The sequence below is a fragment of the Ranitomeya variabilis genome, chromosome 3, assembly GCF_051348905.1.
Source record: "Ranitomeya variabilis isolate aRanVar5 chromosome 3, aRanVar5.hap1, whole genome shotgun sequence".
Lineage (NCBI taxonomy): Eukaryota > Metazoa > Chordata > Amphibia > Anura > Dendrobatidae > Ranitomeya > Ranitomeya variabilis.
Window position 1 is genome coordinate 174144310 of NC_135234.1, and position 21711 is coordinate 174166020.

At 52.3% G+C, this 21711-nt stretch overlaps 1 protein-coding gene across 1 annotated transcript in view; it reads left to right on the forward strand.

Moving 5' to 3' along the window:
* The first annotated feature begins 10518 nt into the window (after positions 1 to 10518).
* Positions 10519 to 21711, forward strand: part of ADORA3 (adenosine A3 receptor) — a 49427-nt gene continuing 38234 nt past the window's right edge. Inside the window, exon 1 of the mRNA XM_077294892.1 lies at positions 10519 to 11187. Within this exon, the coding sequence (XP_077151007.1) occupies positions 10838 to 11187 (350 nt within the window). The 5' untranslated portion in view covers positions 10519 to 10837. The remainder of the gene's footprint in view (positions 11188 to 21711) is intronic.

Below are 21711 nucleotides of genomic sequence, written 5' to 3' on the forward strand. Positions count from 1 at the left end.
GTTTTTTGTGCAAAAAACGCTGCAGACAAAAACGCAAGTGTGAAACCAGCCTTAGCCATGTTTGAAGTGACTTTAGGGGTCCCATATATTTGGAAACCCCCAAAAGTGATACCATTTTAAAAACAGCACCCCCTGACATATTGAAAACTGCTGTCAGGTAGTTTATTAACCCTTCAGTTGCTTTTTAGGAATTAATGCAAAGTGACATGACAGAAATGAAAATGTGTATTTTTACCACCTAAATGCCTCTAACTTCTGAACACGTTACAACAGCCAGCAGACTCTTAGGTCAGAATTTGGTAATGAATTGCCAATCGCAAACATCAGGACCACAAAATCATGATCTGAGGTTACCAATTGGGATTAGGAGGAAGCCGCCACAGTCTGTTAACCATTTATAATGATGTAGTCACTATTGAAAGCAGCATCTAAGGGGTTAAACAGATTTGGAGGGTGCAAACACTGATCATGGCTGATGCAGCAAGTTGTCAGCTATAGTGTACAGCCGACAGCTGCTGGATTGTCACCTGTATGGGGAGGCTATTCTCTTATATCTCAGGTCAGTAAAAAGACGTATTGGCTGTCATTAAGGGGTTCAATCTATCCACAAGATAGGTGGTCACTAGTAGATCAGTAAGGGTCTGACTGCTTGGAACCTCGCTGATTTCCAGAAGTGGAATCCTCCTGAGGCTCTGTGCAAATTTGGTGGCAGTAACACATGGCAATGGGACTGATGGAGATAGCCAAGTACAGTGCTCAGCTATGTCTGCCAGTCCTATGGACCTTAAAACGACCAGCAGTGTACTTGTAAATCCTCTCAGCATTCAGGTTGCGGTTTCAGACTCCAAGTTTGGCAATTGCTGGGGTCCTAGCAGTCAGACTATCATTCTTTTTGCAGTTATCCCCTATTCTGTAGATAGGTGATTTCTTATTAACCCTAAACCAAGTGCTTGGAAATGTAATTTTGAGACTCAACTATGGGAATAAGGTTGGGAATCATTGATTTTGTAAAAAGAGCATAGGAAGGATGTCTGCACTTTGTACAGCAGTGTGTTTTTACATTTTGCCTCTTTTGCATACACTTGTCTGAAACCAAGTTCTTGTTAAAAATATTTGCTTACAGTCTCATTAGGTTACCATTTCTCTAGTCACAGTTTCCTCTCTTTTCCCTTCTTCAACTCTCACTGGTAACCAATCATCTTTCTATTTATGTTTCAATACAAATCAATATTGTCAAAACCTAGGGAACATTCATCCACGGATATTAAGGAATTTGAGCTCCGCAGTTGATGTACCACTGTGCTTTATCTTCTTAGACTTTCTTGTCGGTGCCACAAGATTGAAAGATGGCTGATGCAGTACCGATATTTAAGAAAGATAAAAAGATAGATCCAGGAAACTATCATCCGGTAAGTCTGACATCAGTAGTGTGCAAAATTTTTATGGGCAAAAATAAGAAGGGATGAGCAGACCTGTAGATGTTCGGGTTCCTCAACTTCGATAGTACTTTAATCCAAAGATCAGTTGGGCACCAGAACTTGACCAAAACTTGACCCCTAACATGAACCCCATAGAAGCATTTATGACTCTACCATTTAAAAGCATAAAAATTAAAATTTTAAAAATTGTGAAATTTTAAAATTTTTTGCCAAATTTTCATTTTTTTCCACAAATAAATGCAAGTCATATCAAAGAAATGTTACCACTATCATAAAGTACAATATATCATGAGAAAACTATCTCAGAATCACTGGGATCCGTTGAAGCCTTCTAGAGTTATGACCTCATAAACTGACAGTGGTCAGAATTCTTAAAATTGGCCTGGTCAGGATGGTGAAAACAGGCTTTGGGGTAAAGGGGTTAAAGACTGACAATAAAACATTACAAATCGATGAGAAATTGCGTTTTACAAGAAAAAAATTTAATGAAACATTTTTTACTGTATAATGACTTAAGTTGTATATAAGGCAAAATGGTAGAATTTTAAAAGGATTTTTTTAAATTATAATTTAAGTAAACTAAAATTACATTTTTCATTAAAAAATAGGAAATGCCAGTGAAATTTATGAAGGAAGCAAGAACTGCAAAAAATTGCATTTTTCCCAAAAAAATTAGGGACTCGGATGGACTCAGATGCATCCTTTTTTAGACATAAAAGAGTATCTCATACGCATTCAGTTCAACTTGTCATGTATTGGTACTCCAAGACTAATAAATGCTATGCACGTGTAGATCCTGCCAAAAATTACAAGCAGGGTAATCAAGAAACCCTTGAAGGCACCAACTGTATTGCCTCATTCAAATAATGTGAACAAAGTGTAGTTGTGGTACTCCTATACTAATAAAAGCTTTGCACAAAAGGCAAAGCCAGGAAAAAACCCTAGTATTCCACAACTGGCCTCTGCTGCTTACAAAGCCCTGCCAGCATGTGCAGTGTGGAGTTCCAGTGTGTGGTCATGTCACACACCAGTTGCTGAGCTGGCAAATGCCTGAGCTGCTGCAGCACTGCTAGAGCGGTGTGTTGTGAATTCCGTTCTCGAACTCCCTCCTGTGGTCATGAATGGTACTTCGGTGAGTTCTGCCCTTGGACTCCCTCTGGTGGCTGTGAGTGGAGCTGCTGGTTCTGAGATTCCTTCCCCAGCTGCCCTCGTTTAGGGCTAGGCTAGGATTCTCTATTTAACTCCACTCAGATCGTTACTCCATGTCAGCTGTCAATGTTCTAGTACTGGTTCAGATCTCTCCTGGATCTTTCTGAGGACCTGTCTACTCCAGCAAAAGCTAAGTTCCGGCTTGTTCATTTGTTACTTATGGTTTTTCTTGCTAAGTTCTAGTCCAGCTTGCTATCATGAAACTGCCTGGCTAGCTGGAAGCTCTGGGGGTGCAGAGTGGCACCACCGCACCGTGAGTCGGTGCGGGGGTAATTTTTGCACACTCTGCGTGGTTTTTGTAGTTTGTTGTGTTGACCGCAAAGATCCCTTTTCTATCCTCAATCTGTTTAGTTAGACTGGCCTCTCTTTACTAAAGCCTATTTCATCCTGTGTTTGTGATTTCCTCTTAACTCAGAGTCAATACTTGTGGGGGGCTCCTTTTACCTTTGGGGAAATTTCTCTGAGGCAAGTTAGGCTTTGTTTCCTTTCTTTAGGGGTAGTTAGCTCTTAGGCTGTGAAGAGGCATCTAGGCAGAGTCAGGCACGCTCCACGGCTATTTCTAGTTGTGTTGATAGGAGTAGGGTTTGCGGTCAGCAGAGTTCCCATTTCCCCAGAGCTCGTCCCGATTCCGTGTTTAACTATCAGGTCATTCCTGGTGCACCTAACCACCAGGTCCATAACAGCGGTGGTAGCTGTAGCCGACTTGCGGAAATGGGCGACGACGTGCACCTTGCACAGAAGCTCTATCGAATCTGGGTATGTTTTCAGAAACTGCTGAACTACCAAGTTGAGCACGTGGGCCAAGAATGGTACGTGTGTGAGCTTGCCAAGTTTCACAGCCACCATCAGATTATCCACATCCTCCTACATTACCACACATGACAATGCCTGGTTGGAGGTTCAGCAGCATAAGTCACAGATCTGTATGATCTTGTATTCCTTTCACTTACTCTGCCGTGGTGTGCAGTTTGTCTCCTAGACATATTAGCTTCAGCAGAGCCTGTTGCCACTCTGAGGCAGTGCTGCAGAGCTTCCTGGTTCTAAATGATGTGCTCTGAGATAGCACATAGGAGATGGATGATGAAGAAGTGCAGGAATTGGTGTAGGAGATGGAGGAAACCGTGGTAGCACATGTGCAAGGGTGGGACTCAGCCTCAGCCTCCACAATGTTAACCCAGTGTGCCATCAGGGAAATGTAGTGTCCCTGGCCACAGGCGCTTGTCCACATGTTGGTCGCTTAGTGGATAATCCCAGTAACTGCATTGGTATGGGCACAGGTGATATTCCTGGATTCATGCTGGTACAAGGCTGGGATGTCACAATGGGAGAAAAAGTGGCAGCTGGGGACTGAGTACCGAGGGACCGAATTTGTACATCTATAGCAGGACAATTTTTGTTTTATATTTCAAACATTTGACACAAACCAAGTTCTAGTCTCTATATGACAATAGTCAATTTTTGAATAAAAGTATTTTACTGTACCCGGACAAGCGGTTTGTAAAAATTTTAACCCACGGTAATTTTACACAAAACACGTTAAACTATATGGATGACTAATTGAATCAGGAAAAAATGTTTTAACTTTTTTTTGAAGTGTTAAATATCACATAAATGTACCTCAGACCATGGAATAGTGACGGGTGAGAAATTTAATACTGTAAAACTTTTTAACGCTTATTCAGTTTTATAGAACACAGAACTGTACCTCAGACCAAGTAATACTGTATGGCTGAGAAACTTAACCCTGCAAAATTTATTTAACACTTTTTTATTTATATAGATAACAGAAATGTGCCCCACACCACGGAATATTGTATGGGTGAGAAATTTAACCCTGACAAATTTTTTAATGCTTTTTTGGAGTGAGAAATTTAACACAGGAAAATGTTTCAAATATTTTTTGAGTGTTGTATAGCACAAAAAAGTAACATAAAGCACGTAATACTAGACGGATCAAAATATATTCAATTTTTTTACCTCCCTCCTCCCAAACCCCAAAAAGCTGCAGCTATATATTTGGCAATGGACTGCGCAGCCCTAAAATCTGTCTGTAGACTGTATTCTGTCTACTGTTCCTGCTCCTGCAACTCTCTCTCCCTCCCTACACTAAGTGCAGAATGTATGTGATTCTAACAGCAAAACCAAATGATTAGCTCTTAGAAGGGCTGTTAGTATGATACTGTCATGAGTGTGTTATGCCAACCTGGGAGATCTGGGGGTAGAAGATCACTGTGTATTGTGAATTGCAGAGCTTGCATTTAGCCTTTGTGTTTGGGTCCCATATTGAATGAGTTTGGTTCCTTTTGGTGCTGAAGATGTTAACGACCCCTACTATGCTGTTCAGAAACATACAGCTCCAGTTCAGCTGCTTCTGATCTGGTGGTTAACTCTTCCTATAAAACTTGGCCAGACTCTGCCTTGCCAGTGAAATCTCTGCTTCCTTGCTCTTAGGAGATGATGTGCTGAATAGAAGTTAGTTGTTGCTATTGGAGATTTGTCTTTCTGTGTGTGCTAAAGCTAAGTAGTTGAAGTTTGTAGTTGGAGTGTTCTATAGTTTGCTGTTGTACATGTGTTTATCTCCTTGTCCCTATTCCCATTTAATTTATTCCTCTTTGTTCCTATCCTCCCTATTGTGGTTAGTTCTTTGATATTAGAGAGGTTTTCTGTTATGCCTGTTTTGTCTTTGTGTTTGGCTTACCTTTCATTTCTGTCCCATGCCTCATGGGGTGGGGGAGGGGACATATTATGGTTTTTACAGGAGATTTTGGCCACTCTACCATCAAGATTACCCCTGGAACAGGGATAGTTAGGCTCCCAGTTCCAGGGACAGTTTGAAGCCCCCCTTCCCTAAAGTGAACCTGTCACCAGTTTTTGCCTATAAGAGTTACGGTCATGACCTTTCAGGGCTGATATACAGGAGTCTATAATGATGTATATCTGTCCCCAACCCTACCTGTAAGAGAAGAAAAATAACTTTTATTATACTCACCTGTGGGGCGGTCCAGTCTGATGGGCGCCGCTGGTCTTGGTCTGGCGCATCCCATTTTCTTATGATCCCCGTCCTCCTGCTTGCTTCGTGTGGATGATGTGTCCTTTAGTTATCCACACAGTATCCTCAGCACAGCGCCCCTGCGCAGATGTACTTCTATGCTCTGCCGAGGGCAGAGTAAATTACTAGAAACACAGAAAAACTTTTCAGATCACCCAGTAGAAACCTTCATCTGTAGTCCACATAATATCCGGGCAAGGAAAAAACATCTCTGTCTGACGTTGAAACTTGTGCACATGGAAAGAAAAATCCAGCTCCAGGAATGAAAAGTATCAAAAATGTATTTAAACATATTAAAATTTGGAAAACTGCTGGCAAGCAATAAATTACATCATTTGGATGGAAGCTACCATATAGTCGCTGGACGCGTTTTGAGCACAAACAGTGCTCTTAGACTTCAGCAGGAATCAAATGTTACAGCGAGCACTGCCCAAAGCTCACTGAGTAACGAGTACATATAAGCCAATATACTCGTGTGCCTTCTGGGTATCTCCGAGTATGTTAGCTATTCCTTAGTGGTTATGATTCTTTTTAGACAATAGGCAGTGTAGGCAGCTACTGAGGGTCCTAGTGAAAGGGCAGTCTGTTCTACCACATACAGTAGGCAGAACATGACTGCCTTGCTCTCCTTCAATGGCGGGGAAGAAATTAACTGAGCAAGCATTTTTCTGTGAGGTTCTTTCTTAAAAAAAAGACCTGATATTGCTATCAGTTAAAGGGCATCTGTCACCAAGTTTTTGCTATGTAATCTGAGGGCAGCATGAGGTAGAAGCTGAGACACTGATTTCAGGGATGTGTCACTTATTATGTCACTTGGTTTTATAGATAATCACTGTCATGACTAGTGATCTTTTGAGCCCTGGTTTGACCACACCCCTCCATGTGATAAGCAGCTCACTGTCAATAGACAAGGTACACAGAAAGGTGTTGTGTGTGCGGGGTTATCTTTCTGATCTCTGCTACAAAACATTCTACATCTAAAAACTCTGTGTCACATCTACTGCGCCAAGTAAACTAAGTGATACATCGTTGGATTTAGGTACTCTTTTTCTATATTATACACTGTGTGCAGAATTATTAGGCAAGTTGTATTTTGATCACATGATACTTTTTATACATGTTGTCCTACTCCAAGCTGTTCAGGCTTGAGAGCCAACTACCAATTAAGTAAATCAGGTGATGTGCATCTCTGTAATGAGGAGGGGTGTTGTCTAATGACATCAAAACCGTATATAAGGTGTGCTTAATTAGTAGGCAACTTCCTTTCCTTTGGCAAAATGGGTCAAAAGAGAGATTTGACAGGCTCTGAAAAGTCCAAAATTGTGAGATGTCTTGCAGAGGGATGCAGCAGTCTTGAAATTGCCAAACTTTTGAAGCGTTATCACTGAACAATCAAGCGTTTCATGGCAAATAGCCAACAGGGTCGCAAGAAGCGTGTTGGGCAAAAAAGGCGCAAAATAACTGCCCATGAATTGAGAAAAATCAAGCATGAAGCTGCCAAGATGCCATTTGCCACCAGTTTTGCCATATTTCAGAGCTGCAACGTTACTGGAGTAACAAAAAGCACAAGGTGTGCGATACTCAAGGACATAGCCACAGTAAGGAAGGCTGAAAAACGACCACCTTTGAACAAGAAACATAAGATAAAATGTCAAGACTGGGCCAAGAAATATCTTAATACTGACTTTTCAAAGGTTTTATGGACTGATGAAATGAGAGTGACTCTTGATGGGCCAAATGCTGGATCAATAAAGGGTAGAGAGCTCCACTCCGACTCAGACACCAGCAAGGTGGAGGTGGGGTACTTGTATGGGCTGGTATCATCAAAGATGAACTTGTGGGACCTTTTCGGGTTGAGGATGGAGTGAAGCTCAACTCCTAGACCTACTGCCAGTTTCTGGAAGACAACTTCTTCAAGCAGTGGTACAGGAAGAAGTTGGTATCGTTAAAAAAAAACATGATTTTCATGCAGGACAAAGCTCCATCACATGCCTCCAACTACTCCCCAGCGTGGCTGGCCAGTAAAGGTTTCAAAGAAGAAAAAATAATGACATGGCCCCTTGTTCACCTGATCTGAACCCCATTAAGAACCTGTGGTCCCTCGTAAAATGTGAGATCTACAGGGAGGGAAAACAGTAGACCTGTCGGAACAGTGTCTGGGAGGCTGTGGTGGCTGCTGCACGCAATGTTGGTCGTAAACAGATCAAGCAACTGACAGAATCTATGGATGGAAGGCTGCTGAGTGTCATCATAAAGAAAGGTGGCTATATTGGTCACTAGTTTTTTGAGGTTTTGTTTTTGCATGTTAGAAATGTATATTTTTAAATTTTGTGCAGCGATATTGGTTTACCTGGTGAAAATAAACAAGTGAGATGGGAATATATTTGGTTTTTATTAAGTTGCCTAATAATTCTGCACAGTAATAGTTACCTGCAAAAACAGATATCCCCCTAAGATAGCCAAATCTAAAAAACCCTACTCCAACTTCCAAAAATATTAAGCTTTGATATTTATAGAAAAAACAACGAGAAAAAAGATCATGCCCATATGTAAAGGAACACCTCCAAACAATGATAAATATCAAAAATATGTACTTTTTATTGACAATGAACCTCAAAAACTGCATGTACATGCATGTAAAGAACGATGACACAAAACACTTAAAAACATTTAAAATTGCAAAATATGCGGAAACAACAACATGCCTATACTGAAATGATTGTCAATTCCTATGGTAGGGAAAATGACGCCCCACAGAAAATATGACAAAATATTTTTCCCTGAGGAAGCCGCCATCTGGGCGGCGATACGCGTGGAAGCCTACCCACGGGGTGCTTCCCCAGTTTACAGAGACTTCTATTCATGGTCATGGCTCTGGATTTTCGGTATGATGGGGTTTTTTCATGGGATTGAGGTTTTCTTTTTTCTTTGGGCTTTTGCATCTTGCAGTCCTTCCTCTCCCTCCCATTGCAGGCCATGTGTGCTTATTTACAAATCATCTTTTGAGTCACATCTCAGATTCTATTTTTAGGCACGTGTTTTTCAGGACTTTTTTCTGCATCCCATGACCATGATTTGCACATTGTTGCAGGTATTTTGCACAGGAATTATGCACCTTATGTAGGTGGCTATGGTATTGCAACATTGACACCACACTATTGAGTGGTCAATTACTCTTGCATTTTGACTGTGTGGTTAGATCTTTCTGATCATCTTATTTGGGAGAAGCACATTTTCTGTGGGGCGTCATTTTCCCTACCATAGGAATTGACAATCATTTCAGTATAGGCATGTTGTTGTTTCCGCATATTTTGCAATTTTAAATGTTTTTAAGTGTTTTGTGTCATCGTTCTTTACATGCATGTACATGCAGTTTTTGAGGTTCATTGTCAATAAAAAGTACATATTTTTGATATTTATCATTGTTTGGAGGTGTTCCTTTACATATGGGCATGATCTTTTTTCTCGTTGTTTTTTCTATGTCTTGTTACAAGCCCATAGTGAACCTTCCTTTTTCTGATATATATATTTTGTGGTGCCCTCCATCCATCCATCCATCTGTTTTCAAGCTTTGATATTTATGAGTCTTTGGGGTTGATTGAGAACATAGTTGTTGATCAATAATAAAAATAATCCTCTAAAATACAACTTGCCTAATAATTCTGCACACAGTGTACTGTACTACGCTCAGATGAGGTAGCAAAAATGTGGTGATAGATTCTCTTTAACTGATAAAGGAAAAAAAGGATAAAGGATAAAAAATGTAAATCTAAAAATGAAAGGAACAGTAAACTGAGAAATTAATAAAAGTAGACAGAAGAAAATCTTTAACAATCTGCAGAATATTTTTGCATACTTTTAAACAATTTTGTAGAAACGTATCATTTTTTTCCTCTGATCCTGAAACAAGTAAAAAGAAAAGAAAATGTGTTTAAAAATATAAAAAATTAAAGAAATATAAAAATTCAAATCACCTCCTTTAGCCCCATTTAAAACAATAATAAAAAAATGCACATATTTGATATCGCTGCATTCAGAAACACATGAGCTATCAAAATATAAAAAGAATTACGGTAATCCGATCGGTAAAAGAAGAATATTAAGGGCTTAGCAGATGAGCGTGTTCTAGGAACGTGTGCTGAAATTTGACAGCACATGGACCAATGTTATTTAGTAGAGGTGTTCAGCTGACAGTTTTTTCACATGAACCAAATGTCCAATTGAAAAATATCGCAACACGTAATATTCTCTTTTGCATTTGGGATGAGACTCGCCCATTGAAATCTATGGGTGCGTAAAAAATTGGATCTGATACGGATCATCTATCTGTATTGCATCTGACTGTTAAAGATGCATGGCAATTCTGTAAAAGTCAGATACAATACAGATGAGCCTTATGGGATCCATTTTTTACTGCAACTAAAGACTTCTGGAAACTGTTGCTGATCAGGTACATTTTAAACAGTTGATCTACAAACACAGATGCCATATGGGTGTCATACAGATGTAAAAACGGACATACACATGGCACATGGAAGGCATATGGATAATATGTATGAAAGTTGTCAGATTTTTGGGATAAAAATAAAATGTTTTTTTCATGTGGTGATCTGAACCAGCCCTAAAGAGGGAATGTTTGTTTTAGTATATTTATCGATCCTTTAAATCACAGTCTTTGCAACTCTGGATGGAACTACTCCTATTTTTCTTGAAAAGGGAAACACTGGCTTCCGTTAGGGCAACTTCTCTAAAGCTGTGGAGGTATAGAAAACCATAAATAATAAGCGTGATTTCCCTAAAGCTTTCTTACTTCAACTAGCTGTGGCACCTGATTGTGGCATCCTGCAGGTTCTTTACTTTTCAAAGCACAGCACAGCATTGACTTCCTTTCAGAAAACAAGGAATGACAGCAGGATTTACCCTTTGATTCCTATCTATTTGGAGGAACTGACATCCCTACAGGAGTTTTTTTTTCTCTTTGAAAGAAGAAAAGAAAAGCAAGATTTATTTTTGACAAGTCAATGCAATGGAACAATAAGCAAGGTTCCTACGCATCAAACCCTGTTTCAGTGATTGCCTCCTTTCTTCTTTGGATGTATGCTGTGGAATCTCTTTAGTAACTTTTACATTATCACTGGACATGGCAAATGAAACAACACATTTAGACCCCTACAGCCAGGCATACATTGCCATAGAGACTGTGATTGGAATATCAGCTGTTTTGGGCAACATCTTGGTCATCTGGGCAGTGAAAGCAAACCCAAGCCTACAGAATACAACTTTTTTCTTCATTGTGTCTCTTGCATTTGCAGACCTTGCTGTTGGCATCCTGGTTATGCCCCTTGCCATTGTAATAAGCCTGGGTAAACAATTACATTTCTACTCCTGCTTGTTTATGTGCTGTTTAGTGATTATTTTGACCAATGCCTCCATCTTATCCCTGCTTGCGATATCCATTGATAGATACTTGAGAGTTAAAATACCCACAAGGTAAGGTCAACGATCATTGTATAATTTTATTTCTATCCTTTACCTATGGTTGTCTATACTTCATTTTCATGAGAACTGTATTTGTTGTTATGTGCATGCTGCATTACCAGTCTTGTACAGAGAATCACTGATATGTTCATTATCTCTGCCCCATCAGGATATAAAAAAAACACGTAACTATTCCTATACTAAATCTATGCGAAAGGACTAAATTTCACATCCAACATTATTTTCAGATCATTATTACAGAGCAAACAAAATACCACCATGCATGGAATGGTAAGTGGGTCACAAGTGTAAATAGCGCATCCATGCATATGCCACATAGCAATCCCATGTTTATAGTGTGTGCCTCACAACCCCGACGCACGTTTCACGTGGGCTTACTTTGGGAGTTGAGCCCCTTGCTATTTAATGCTATGATGGCTATGTTGCATATGCATGGGGTGTGCAAAATACACTTGTGACATACTTATTTATCATACCATGCATGGTAGTATTTTCTATGCCACTCTTTGCAATATGGGCATTTTATCTATTATGTAGGGTTGACTATTTTTATTAATACATACTTATTGAAGATAAGTTAACACCTTATGTACTTATTCCCTATACCATGTATTTTGCTAGTGATTTACGGTACCTTTAACTGCCCAATATTCCTTCTGTGCTGTGTGTATTCCTCTTTATGAGCCTTCACTGAGAACATTATTATATACTAGCTATTGAACCCGTTCTACGCCCGGGTGGCAAGCATTTATATTGGTATATGGTCTCCATATATATGGGCGGCTGTGCTGGGTGCGGCGGCTGTGCTGGGTGCGGCGGCTGTGCGTGGCTGTGGGCGGCTGTGCGTGGCTGTGGGCGGCTGTGCGTGGCTGTGGGCGGCTGTGCGTGGCTGTGCTGGGTGCGGCGGCTGTGCTGGGTGCGGCGGCTGTGCTGGGTGCGGTGGCTGTGCGTGGCTGTAGGCGGCTGTGTGTGGCTGTAGGCAGCTGTGCGTGGCTGTGCTGGGTGCGGCGGCTGTGGACGGCTGTGCTGGGTGCGGTGGCTGTGCTGGGTGCGGCGGCTGTGCGTGGCTGTGGGCGGCTGTGCGTGGCTGTGCTGGGTGCGGCGGCTGTGCTGGGTGCGGTGGCTGTGCTGGGTGCGGCGGCTGTGCGTGGCTGTGGGCGGCTGTGCTGGGTGCGGCGGCTGTGGACGGCTGTGCTGAGTGCGGCGGCTGTGCTGGGTGCGGCGGCTGTGGGCGGCTGTGCTGGGTGCGGCGGCTGTGCTGGGTGCGGCGGCTGTGCTGGGTGCGGTGGCTGTGCGTGGCTGTGGGCGGCTGTGCGTGGCTGTACTGGGTGCGGCGGCTGTGCTGGGTGCGGTGGCTGTGCTGGGTGCGGCGGCTGTGCTGGGTGCGGCGGCTGTGCTGGGTGCGGTGGCTGTGCATGGCTGTAGGCGCCTGTGCGTGGCTGTGGGCGGCTGTGCGTGGCTGTGCTGGGTGCAGCGGCTGTGCGTGGCTGTAGGCGGCTGTGCTGGGTGCGGCGGCTGTGCGTGGCTGTGCTGGGTGCGGTGGCTGTGGTGGGTGCGGCGGCTGTGGGTGGCTGTGCGTGGCTGTGCTGGGTGCGGCGGCTGTACTGGGTGCGGCGGCTGTGGGCGGCTGTGCGTGGCTGTGGGCGGCTGTGCTGGGTGCGGCGGCTGTGGACGGCTGTGCTGAGTGCGGCGGCTGTGCTGGGTGCGGCAGCTGTGCGTGGCTGTGCTGGGTGCGGCGGCTGTGCTGGGTGCGGCGGCTGTGCTGGGTGCGGCGGCTGTGGGCGGCTGTGCGTGGCTGTGCTGGGTGCGGCGGCTGTGCTGGGTGCGGCGGCCGTGCCGGGTGCGGCGGCTGTGCGTGGCTGTGCCGGGTGCGGCGGCTGTGCGTGGCTGTGCCGGGTGCGGTGGCTGTGCGTGGCTGTGCCGGGTGCGGCGGCTGTGCGTGGCTGTGCCGGGTGCGGCGGCTGTGCGTGGCTGTGCCGGGTGCGGCGGCTGTGCGTGGCTGTGCTGGGTGCAGTGGCTGTGCGTGGCTGTAGGCGCCTGTGCGTGGCTGTGGGCGGCTGTGCGTGGCTGTGCTGGGTGCAGCGGCTGTGCGTGGCTGTAGGCGGCTGTGCTGGGTGCGGCGGCTGTGCGTGGCTGTGTTGGGTGCAGTGGCTGTGGTGGGTGCGGCGGCTGTGGGCGGCTGTGTGTGGCTGTGGGCAGCTGTGCGTTGCTGTGGGCGGCTGTGCGTTGCTGTGGGCGGCTGTGCGTGGCTGTGCTGGGTGCGGCGGCTGTGCTGGGTGCGGCGGCTGTGCTGGGTGCGGTGGCTGTGGTGGGTGCGGTGGCTGTGGACGTAAGTGGCGTAAGTAACAAATAGCTGTGGCATGAAGTGCCACAGCCTCATGACACAGCAATTTGTTACTTGCGGAGGGTGAGTATACTTACCTGTCCCATTCCATCGACGCCATTCCGGGCCATGAATATCCCCCTGCTCCCGGATTCGGCGCCTGCGCAGTCCGCACTTTCCGGCGCCATTTTCTTGAAGACACATTGCAGTGTGTCTTCAAGAAAATGGCGCCGGAAAGCGCGGACTTCGCAGGCGCCTTTTCCGGCACCAGGAGGACAGATTTTCTGTGTCCTCCTGGTGCCGGAAAAGGCGCCTGCGCAGTCCACGCTTTCCGGCGCCATTTTCTTGAAGACACACTGCAATGTGTCTTCAAGAAAATGGCGCCGGAAAGCACAGACTGCGCAGGCGCCGATTCCAGGAGCATGGGGATATTCATGGCCCGGAATGGCGTCGGTGGAACGGGACAGGTAAGTATACTCACCCTCCGCCTCCTGGCTCGTCCCTGTTTCTCTGTTGGAGATCGCGGTGTGCGTTCAGCGCTTACGCATACCGCGATCTCCTAGGAGCGTCGCTCTGTGGGGTCCAGACTGCGCCGGCGCTTGCGCTTGCGCAGTCTATAAAGGCTTCGGACAGAGTGACGCTCCCAGCGTTATATTATAGACTAGCTATTGAACCCGTTCTACGCCCGGGTGGCGAGCATTTATATTGGTATATGGTCTCCATCCTGGTATGTGCTGCTCCCATCTTGCTCTCCCATCCTGTCATGTGCTGCTCCATCCTGCGCCCCCATCCTGTCATGTGCTGCTCCACCGTCTTGTCATGTGCTGCTCCATCCTGCATCCCCATCCTGTCATGTGCTGCTCCACCGTGTCATGTGCTGCTCCATCCTGCATCCCCATCCTGTTATGTGCTGCTCCACTGTGTCATGTGCTGCTCCATCCTGCGCCCCATCCTGTCATGTGCTGCTCCACCATGTCATGTGCTGCTCCATCCTGCGCCCCCATCATTGCGGGCGGCTGTGCTGAGTGCGGGCGGCTGTGCTGAGTGTGGGCGGCTGTGCGTGGCGCTGCTGGGTGCGGGCGGCTGTGGACGGCTGTGCTGGGTGCGGTGGCTGTGCTGGGTGCGGCGGCTGTGCGTGGCTGTGCTGGGTGCGGCGGCTGTGCTGGGTGCGGCGGCTGTATGTGGCGCGGCTGTGCGTGGCTGTGCTGGGTGCGGGCGGCTGTGCATGGCTGTGCTGGGTGCGGGCGGCTGTCATGTGCTGCTCCATCCTGCATCCCCATCCTGTCATGTGCTGCTCCACCGTGTCATGTGCTGCTCCATACTGCGCCCCCATCCTGTCATGTGCTGCTCCACCGTGTCATGTGCTGCTCCATCCTGCATCCCCATCCTGTCATGTGCTGCTCCACCGTGTCATGTGCTGCTCCATCCTGCGCCCCATCCTGTCATGTGCTGCTCCACCGTGTCATGTGCTGCTCCATCCTGCGCCCCCATCATTGCGGGCGGCTGTGCTGAGTGCGGGCGGCTGTGCTGAGTGCGGGCGGCTGTGCTGAGTGCGGGCGGCTGTGCTGAGTGCGGGCGGCTGTGCGTGGCGCTGCTGGGTGCGGGCGGCTGTGGACGGCTGTGCTGGGTGCGGCGGCTGTGGACGGCTGTGCTGGGTGCGGCGGCTGTGCGTGGCTGTGCTGGGTGCGGCGGCTGTGCATGGCTGTAGGCGGCTGTGCGTGGCTGTGGGCGGCTGTGCTGGGTGCGGTGGCTGTGCTGAGTGCGGCGGCTGTGCTGAGTGCAGGCGGCTGTATGTGGCGCGGCTGTGCGTGGCTGTGCTGGGTGCGGGCGGCTGTGCGTGGCTGTGCTGGGTGCGGGTGGCTGGGGGTGGCTGTGCTGGGTGCGGCGGCTGTGGACGGCTGTGCTGGGTGCGGTGGCTGTGCGCGGCTGTGCGTGGCTGTGGGCGGCTGTGCTGGGTGCGGCGGCTGTGCTGGATGCGGCGGCTGTGCGTCGCTGTGCTGGGTGCGGCGGCTGTGCTGGGTGCGGCGGCTGTGCGTGGCTGTGGGCGGCTGTGCGTGGCTGTGGGCGGCTGTGCGTGGCTGTGCTGGGTGCGGCGGCTGTGCTGGGTGCGGCGGCTGTGCTGGGTGCGGTGGCTGTGCGTGGCTGTAGGCGGCTGTGTGTGGCTGTAGGCAGCTGTGCGTGGCTGTGCTGGGTGCGGCGGCTGTGGACGGCTGTGCTGGGTGCAGTGGCTGTGCTGGGTGCGGCGGCTGTGCGTGGCTGTGGGCGGCTGTGCTGGGTGCGGCGGCTGTGCTGGGTGCGGTGGCTGTGCTGGGTGCGGCGGCTGTGCGTGGCTGTGGGCGGCTGTGCTGGGTGCGGCGGCTGTGGACGGCTGTGCTGAGTGCGGCGGCTGTGCTGGGTGCGGCGGCTGTGGGCGGCTGTGCTGGGTGCGGCGGCTGTGCTGGGTGCGGCGGCTGTGCTGGGTGCGGTGGCTGTGGGCGGCTGTGCGTGGCTGTGCTGGGTGCGGCGGCTGTGCTGGGTGCGGTGGCTGTGCTGGGTGCGGCGGCTGTGCGTGGCTGTGGGCGGCTGTGCTGGGTGCGGCGGCTGTGCTGGGTGCGGCGGCTGTGGGCGGCTGTGCTGGGTGCGGCGGCTGTGCTGGGTGCGGTGGCTGTGCGTGGCTGTGGGCGGCTGTGCGTGGCCGTGCTGGGTGCGGCGGCTGTGCTGGGTGCGATGGCTGTGCTGGGTGCGGCGGCTGTGCTGGGTGCGGCGGCTGTGCTGGGTGCGGTGGCTGTGCGTGGCTGTAGGCGCCTGTGCGTGGCTGTGGGCGGCTGTGCGTGGCTGTGCTGGGTGCAGCGGCTGTGCGTGGCTGTAGGCGGCTGTGCTGGGTGCGGCGGCTGTGCGTGGCTGTGCTGGGTGCGGTGGCTGTGGTGGGTGCGGCGGCTGTGGGTGGCTGTGCGTGGCTGTGCTGGGTGCGGCGGCTGTACTGGGTGCGGCGGCTGTGGGCGGCTGTGCGTGGATGTGGGCGGCTGTGCTGGGTGCGGCGGCTGTGGACGGCTGTGCTGAGTGCGGCGGCTGTGCTGGGTGCGGCGGCTGTGCGTGGCTGTGCTGGGTGCGGCGGCTGTGCTGGGTGCGGCGGCTGTGCTGGGTGCGGCGGCTGTGGGCGGCTGTGCGTGGCTGTGCTGGGTGCGGCGGCTGTGCTGGGTGCGGCGGCTGTGCCGGGTGCGGCGGCTGTGTGTGGCTGTGCTGGGTGCGGCGGCTGTGCGTGGCTGTGCTGGGTGCGGCGGCTGTGCGTGGCTGTGCTTGGTGCGGCGGCTGTGCGTGGCTGTGCCGGGTGCGGTGGCTGTGCGTGGCTGTGCCGGGTGCGGCGGCTGTGCGTGGCTGTGCCGGGTGCGGCGGCTGTGCGTGGCTGTGCCGGGTGCGGCGGCTGTGCGTGGCTGTGCTGGGTGCAGTGGCTTTGCGTGGCTGTAGGCGCCTGTGCGTGGCTGTGGGCGGCTGTGCGTGGCTGTGCTGGGTGCAGCGGCTGTGCGTGGATGTAGGCGGCTGTGCTGGGTGCGGCGGCTGTGCGTGGCTGTGCTGGGTGCGGTGGCTGTGGTGGGTGCGGCGGCTGTGGGTGGCTGTGCGTGGCTGTGCTGGGTGCGGCGGCTGTACTGGGTGCGGCGGCTGTGTGTGGCTGTGGGCGGCTGTGCGTTGCTGTGGGCGGCTGTGCGTTGCTGTGGGCGGCTGTGCGTGGCTATGCTGGGTGCGGCGGCTGTGCTGGGTGCGGCGGCTGTGCTGGGTGTGGTGGCTGTGGTGGGTGCGGTGGCTGTGGACGTAAGTGGCGTAAGTAACAAATAGCTGTGGCATGAAGTGCCACAGCCTCATGGCACAGCAATTTGTTACTTGCGGAGGGTGAGTATACTAAGGCTAAGTTCACACTAGCGTTGTGCGCCGCTGCGTCGGCGACGCAACGCACAACGCACGCCAAAACGCGGCAAAACGCACGCAAAAACGCTGCGTTTTGCGACGCATGCGTCGTTTTTTGCCGAAAATCGGACGCAAGAAAAATGCAACTTGCTGCGTTTTTTTGGTCCGACGCTTGCGGCAAAAAAGACGCATGTGTGGCACAACGCAACAAAAAAAAACGCATGCGTCCCCCATGTTAAGTATAGGGGGCGCATGACGCATGCGTCGCCGCTGCGTCGCCGACGCAAACCCGACGCACATTAGCTTAACGCTAATGTGAACGTAGCCTTACCTGTCCCATTCCATCGACGCCATTCCGGGCCATGAATATCCCCCTGCTCCCGGATTCGGCGCCTGCGCAGTCCGCGCTTTCCGGCGCCATTTTCTTGAAGACACATTGCAGTGTGTCTTCAAGAAAATGGCGCCGGAAAGCGCGGACTTCGCAGGCGCCTTTTCCGGCACCAGGAGGACAGATTTTCTGTGTCCTCCTGGTGCCGGAAAAGGCGCCTGCGCAGTCCGCGCTTTCCGGCACCATTTTCTTGAAGACACACTGCAATGTGTCTTCAAGAAAATGGCGCCGGAAAGCGCAGACTGCGCAGGCGCCGATTCCAGGAGCATGGGGATATTCATGGCCCGGAATGGCGTCGGTGGAACGGGACAGGTAAGTATACTCACCCTCCGCCTCCTGGCTCGTCCCTGTTTCTCTGTTGGAGATCGCGGTGTGCGTTCAGCGCTTACGCATACCGCGATCTCCTAGGAGCGTCGCTCTGTGGGGTCCAGACTGCGCCGGCGCTTGCGCAGTCTATAAAGGCTTCGGACAGAGTGACGCTCCCAGCGTTATATTATAGACTAGCTATTGAACCCGTTCTACGCCCGGGTGGCGAGCATTTATATTGGTATATGGTCTCCATCCTGGTATGTGCTGCTCCCATCTTGCTCTCCCATCCTGTCATGTGCTGCTCCATCCTGCGCCCCCATCCTGTCATGTGCTGCTCCACCGTGTCATGTGCTGCTCCATCCTGCATCCCCATCCTGTCATGTGCTGCTCCACCGTGTCATGTGCTGCTCCATCCTGCGCCCCCATCCTGTCATGTGCTGCTCCACCGTGTCATGTGCTGCTCCATCCTGCATCCCCATCCTGTCATGTGCTGCTCCACCGTGTCATGTGCTGCTCCATCCTGCGCCCCATCCTGTCATGTGCTGCTCCACCATGTCATGTGCTGCTCCATCCTGCGCCCCCATCATTGCGGGCGGCTGTGCTGAGTGCGGGCGGCTGTGCTGAGTGCGGGCGGCTGTGCTGAGTGCGGGCGGCTGTGCTGAGTGCGAGCGGCTGTGCTGAGTGCGGGCGGCTGTGCGTGGCACTGCTGGGTGCGGGCGGCTGTGGACGGCTGTGCTGGGTGCGGTGGCTGTGCTGGGTGCGGCGGCTGTGCGTGGCTGTGCTGGGTGCGGCGGCTGTGCTGGGTGCGGCGGCTGTGCGTGGCTGTAGGCGGCTGTGCGTGGCTGTGGGCGGCTGTGCTGGGTGCGGTGGCTGTGCTGAGTGCGGCGGCTGTGCTGAGTGCGGGCGGCTGTATGTGGCGCGGCTGTGCGTGGCTGTGCTGGGTGCGGGCGGCTGTGCGTGGCTGTGCTGGGTGCGGGCGGCTGTGGGTGGCTGTGCTGGGTGCGGCGGCTGTGGACGGCTGTGCTGGGTGCGGTGGCTGTGCGCGGCTGTGCGTGGCTGCGGGTGGCTGTGGGCGGCTGTGCTGGGTGCGGCGGCTGTGCTGGGTGCGGCGGCTGTGCGTCGCTGTGCTGGGTGCGGCGGCTGTGCTGGGTGTGGCGGCTGTGCTGGGTGCGGCGGCTGTGCGTCGCTGTGCTGGGTGCGGCGGCTGTGCTGGGTGCGGCGGCTGTGCTGGGTGCGGCGGCTGTGCGTGTCTGTGGGCGGCTGTGCGTGGCTGTGGGTGGCTGTGCGTGGCTGTGCTGTGTGTGGCGGCTGTGCTGGGTGCGGCGGCTGTGCTGGGTGCGGTGGCTGTGCGTGGCTGTAGGCGGCTGTGTGTGGCTGTAGGCAGCTGTGCGTGGCTGTGCTGGGTGCGGCGGCTGTGGACGGCTGTGCTGGGTGCGGTGGCTGTGCTGGGTGCGGCGGCTGTGCGTGGCTATGGGCGGCTGTGCGTGGCTGTGCTGGGTGCGGCGGCTGTGCTGGGTGCGGTGGCTGTGCTGGGTGCGGCGGCTGTGCGTGGCTGTGGGCGGCTGTGCTGGGTGCGGCGGCTGTGGACGGCTGTGCTGAGTGCGGCGGCTGTGCTGGGTGCGGCGGCTGTGGGCGGCTGTGCTGGGTGCAGCGGCTGTGCTGGGTGCGGCGGCTGTGCTGGGTGCGGCGGCTGTGCGTGGCTGTGGGCGGCTGTGCGTGGCTGTGGGCGGCTGTGCGTGGCTGTGCTAGGTGCGGCTGCTGTGCTGGGTGCGGTGGCTGTGCTGGGTGCGGTGGCTGTGCTGGGTGCGGCGGCTGTGCTGGGTGCGGTGGCTGTGCGTGGCTGTAGGCGCCTGTGCGTGGCTGTGGGCGGCTGTGCGTGGCTGTGCTGGGTGCAGCGGCTGTGCGTGGCTGTAGGCGGCTGTGCTGGGTGCGGCGGCTGTGCGTGGCTGTGCTGAGTGCGGTGGCTGTGGTGGGTGCGGCGGCTGTGGGTGGCTGTGCGTGGCTGTGCTGGGTGCGGCGGCTGTACTGGGTGCGGCGGCTGTGGGCGGCTGTGCGTGGCTGTGGGCGGCTGTGCTGGGTGCGGCGGCTGTGGACGGCTGTGCTGAGTGCGGCGGCTCTGCTGGGTGTGGCGGCTGTGCGTGGCTGTGCTGGGTGCGGCGGCTGTGCTGGGTGCGGCGGCTGTGCTGGGTGCGGCGGCTGTGCTGGGTGCGGCAGCTGTGCGTGGCTGTGCTGGGTGCGGCGGCTGTGGGCGGCTGTGCTGGGTGCGGCGGCTGTGCTGGGTGCGGCGGCTGTGCGTGGCTGTGCTGGGTGCGGCGGCTGTGCGTGGCTGTGCCGGGTGCGGCGGCTGTGCGTGGCTGTGCCGGGTGCGGCGGCTGTGCATGGCTGTGCCGGGTGCGGCGGCTGTGCGTGGCTGTGCTGGGTTCGGCGGCTGTGCGTGGCTGTGCCGGGTGCGGCGGCTGTGCGTGGCTGTAGGCGCCTGTGCATGGCTGTGGGCGGCTGTGCTTGGCTGTGCTGGGTGCAGCGGCTGTGCGTGGCTGTAGGCGGCTGTGCTGGGTGCGGCGGCTGTGCGTGGCTGTGCTGGGTGCGGTGGCTGTGGTGGGTGCGGCGGCTGTGGGTGGCTGTGCGTGGCTGTGCTGGGTGCGGCGGCTGTACTGGGTGCGGCGGCTGTGGGCGGCTGTGTGTGGCTGTGGGCGGCTGTGCGTTGCTGTGGGCGGCTGTGTGTTGCTGTGGGCGGCTGTGCGTGGCTGTGCTGGGTGCGGCGGCTGTGCTGGGTGCGGCGGCTGTGCTGGGTGCGGTGGCTGTGGTGGGTGCGGTGGCTGTGGACGTAAGTGGCGTAAGTAACAAATAGCTGTGGCATGAAGTGCCACAGCCTCATGGCACAGCAATTTGTTACTTGCGGAGGGTGAGTATACTTACCTGTCCTGTTCCACCGACGCCATTCCGGGCCATGAATATCCCCCTGCTCCCGGATTCGGCGCCTGCGCAGTCCGCGCTTTCCGGCGCCATTTTCTTGAAGACACATTGCAGTGTGTCTTCAAGAAAATGGCGCCGGAAAGCGCGGACTGCGCAGGCGCCTTTTCCGGCACCAGGAGGACAGATTTTCTGTGTCCTCTTGGTGCCGGAAAAGGCGCCTGCGCAGTCTGCGCTTTCCGGCGCCATTTTCTTGAAGACACACTGCAATGTGTCTTCAAGAAAATGGCGCCGGAAAGCGCAGACTGCGCAGGCGCCGATTCCGGGAGCAGGGGGATATTCATGGCCCGGAATGGCGTCGGTGGAACGGGACAGGTAAGTATACTCACCCTCCGCCTCCTGGCTCGTCCCTGTTTCTCTGTTGGAGATCGCGGTGTTCGTTCAGCGCTTACGCATACCGCGATCTCCTAGGAGCGTCGCTCTGTGGGGTCCAGACTGCGCCGGCGCTTGCGCTTGCGCAGTCTATAAAGGCTTCGGACAGAGTGACGCTCCCAGCGTTATATTATAGATATGTTGATTTTCTTCGCATGTGTGTTGCAATTGTTTTGCAATTTTAAATGTTTTCATAAAAAAAATTATATTTTATTATTTGGAGGTTGTGACTTCATAATATTGTAGGCATTATATATTGCAGGAGACCTCTCTC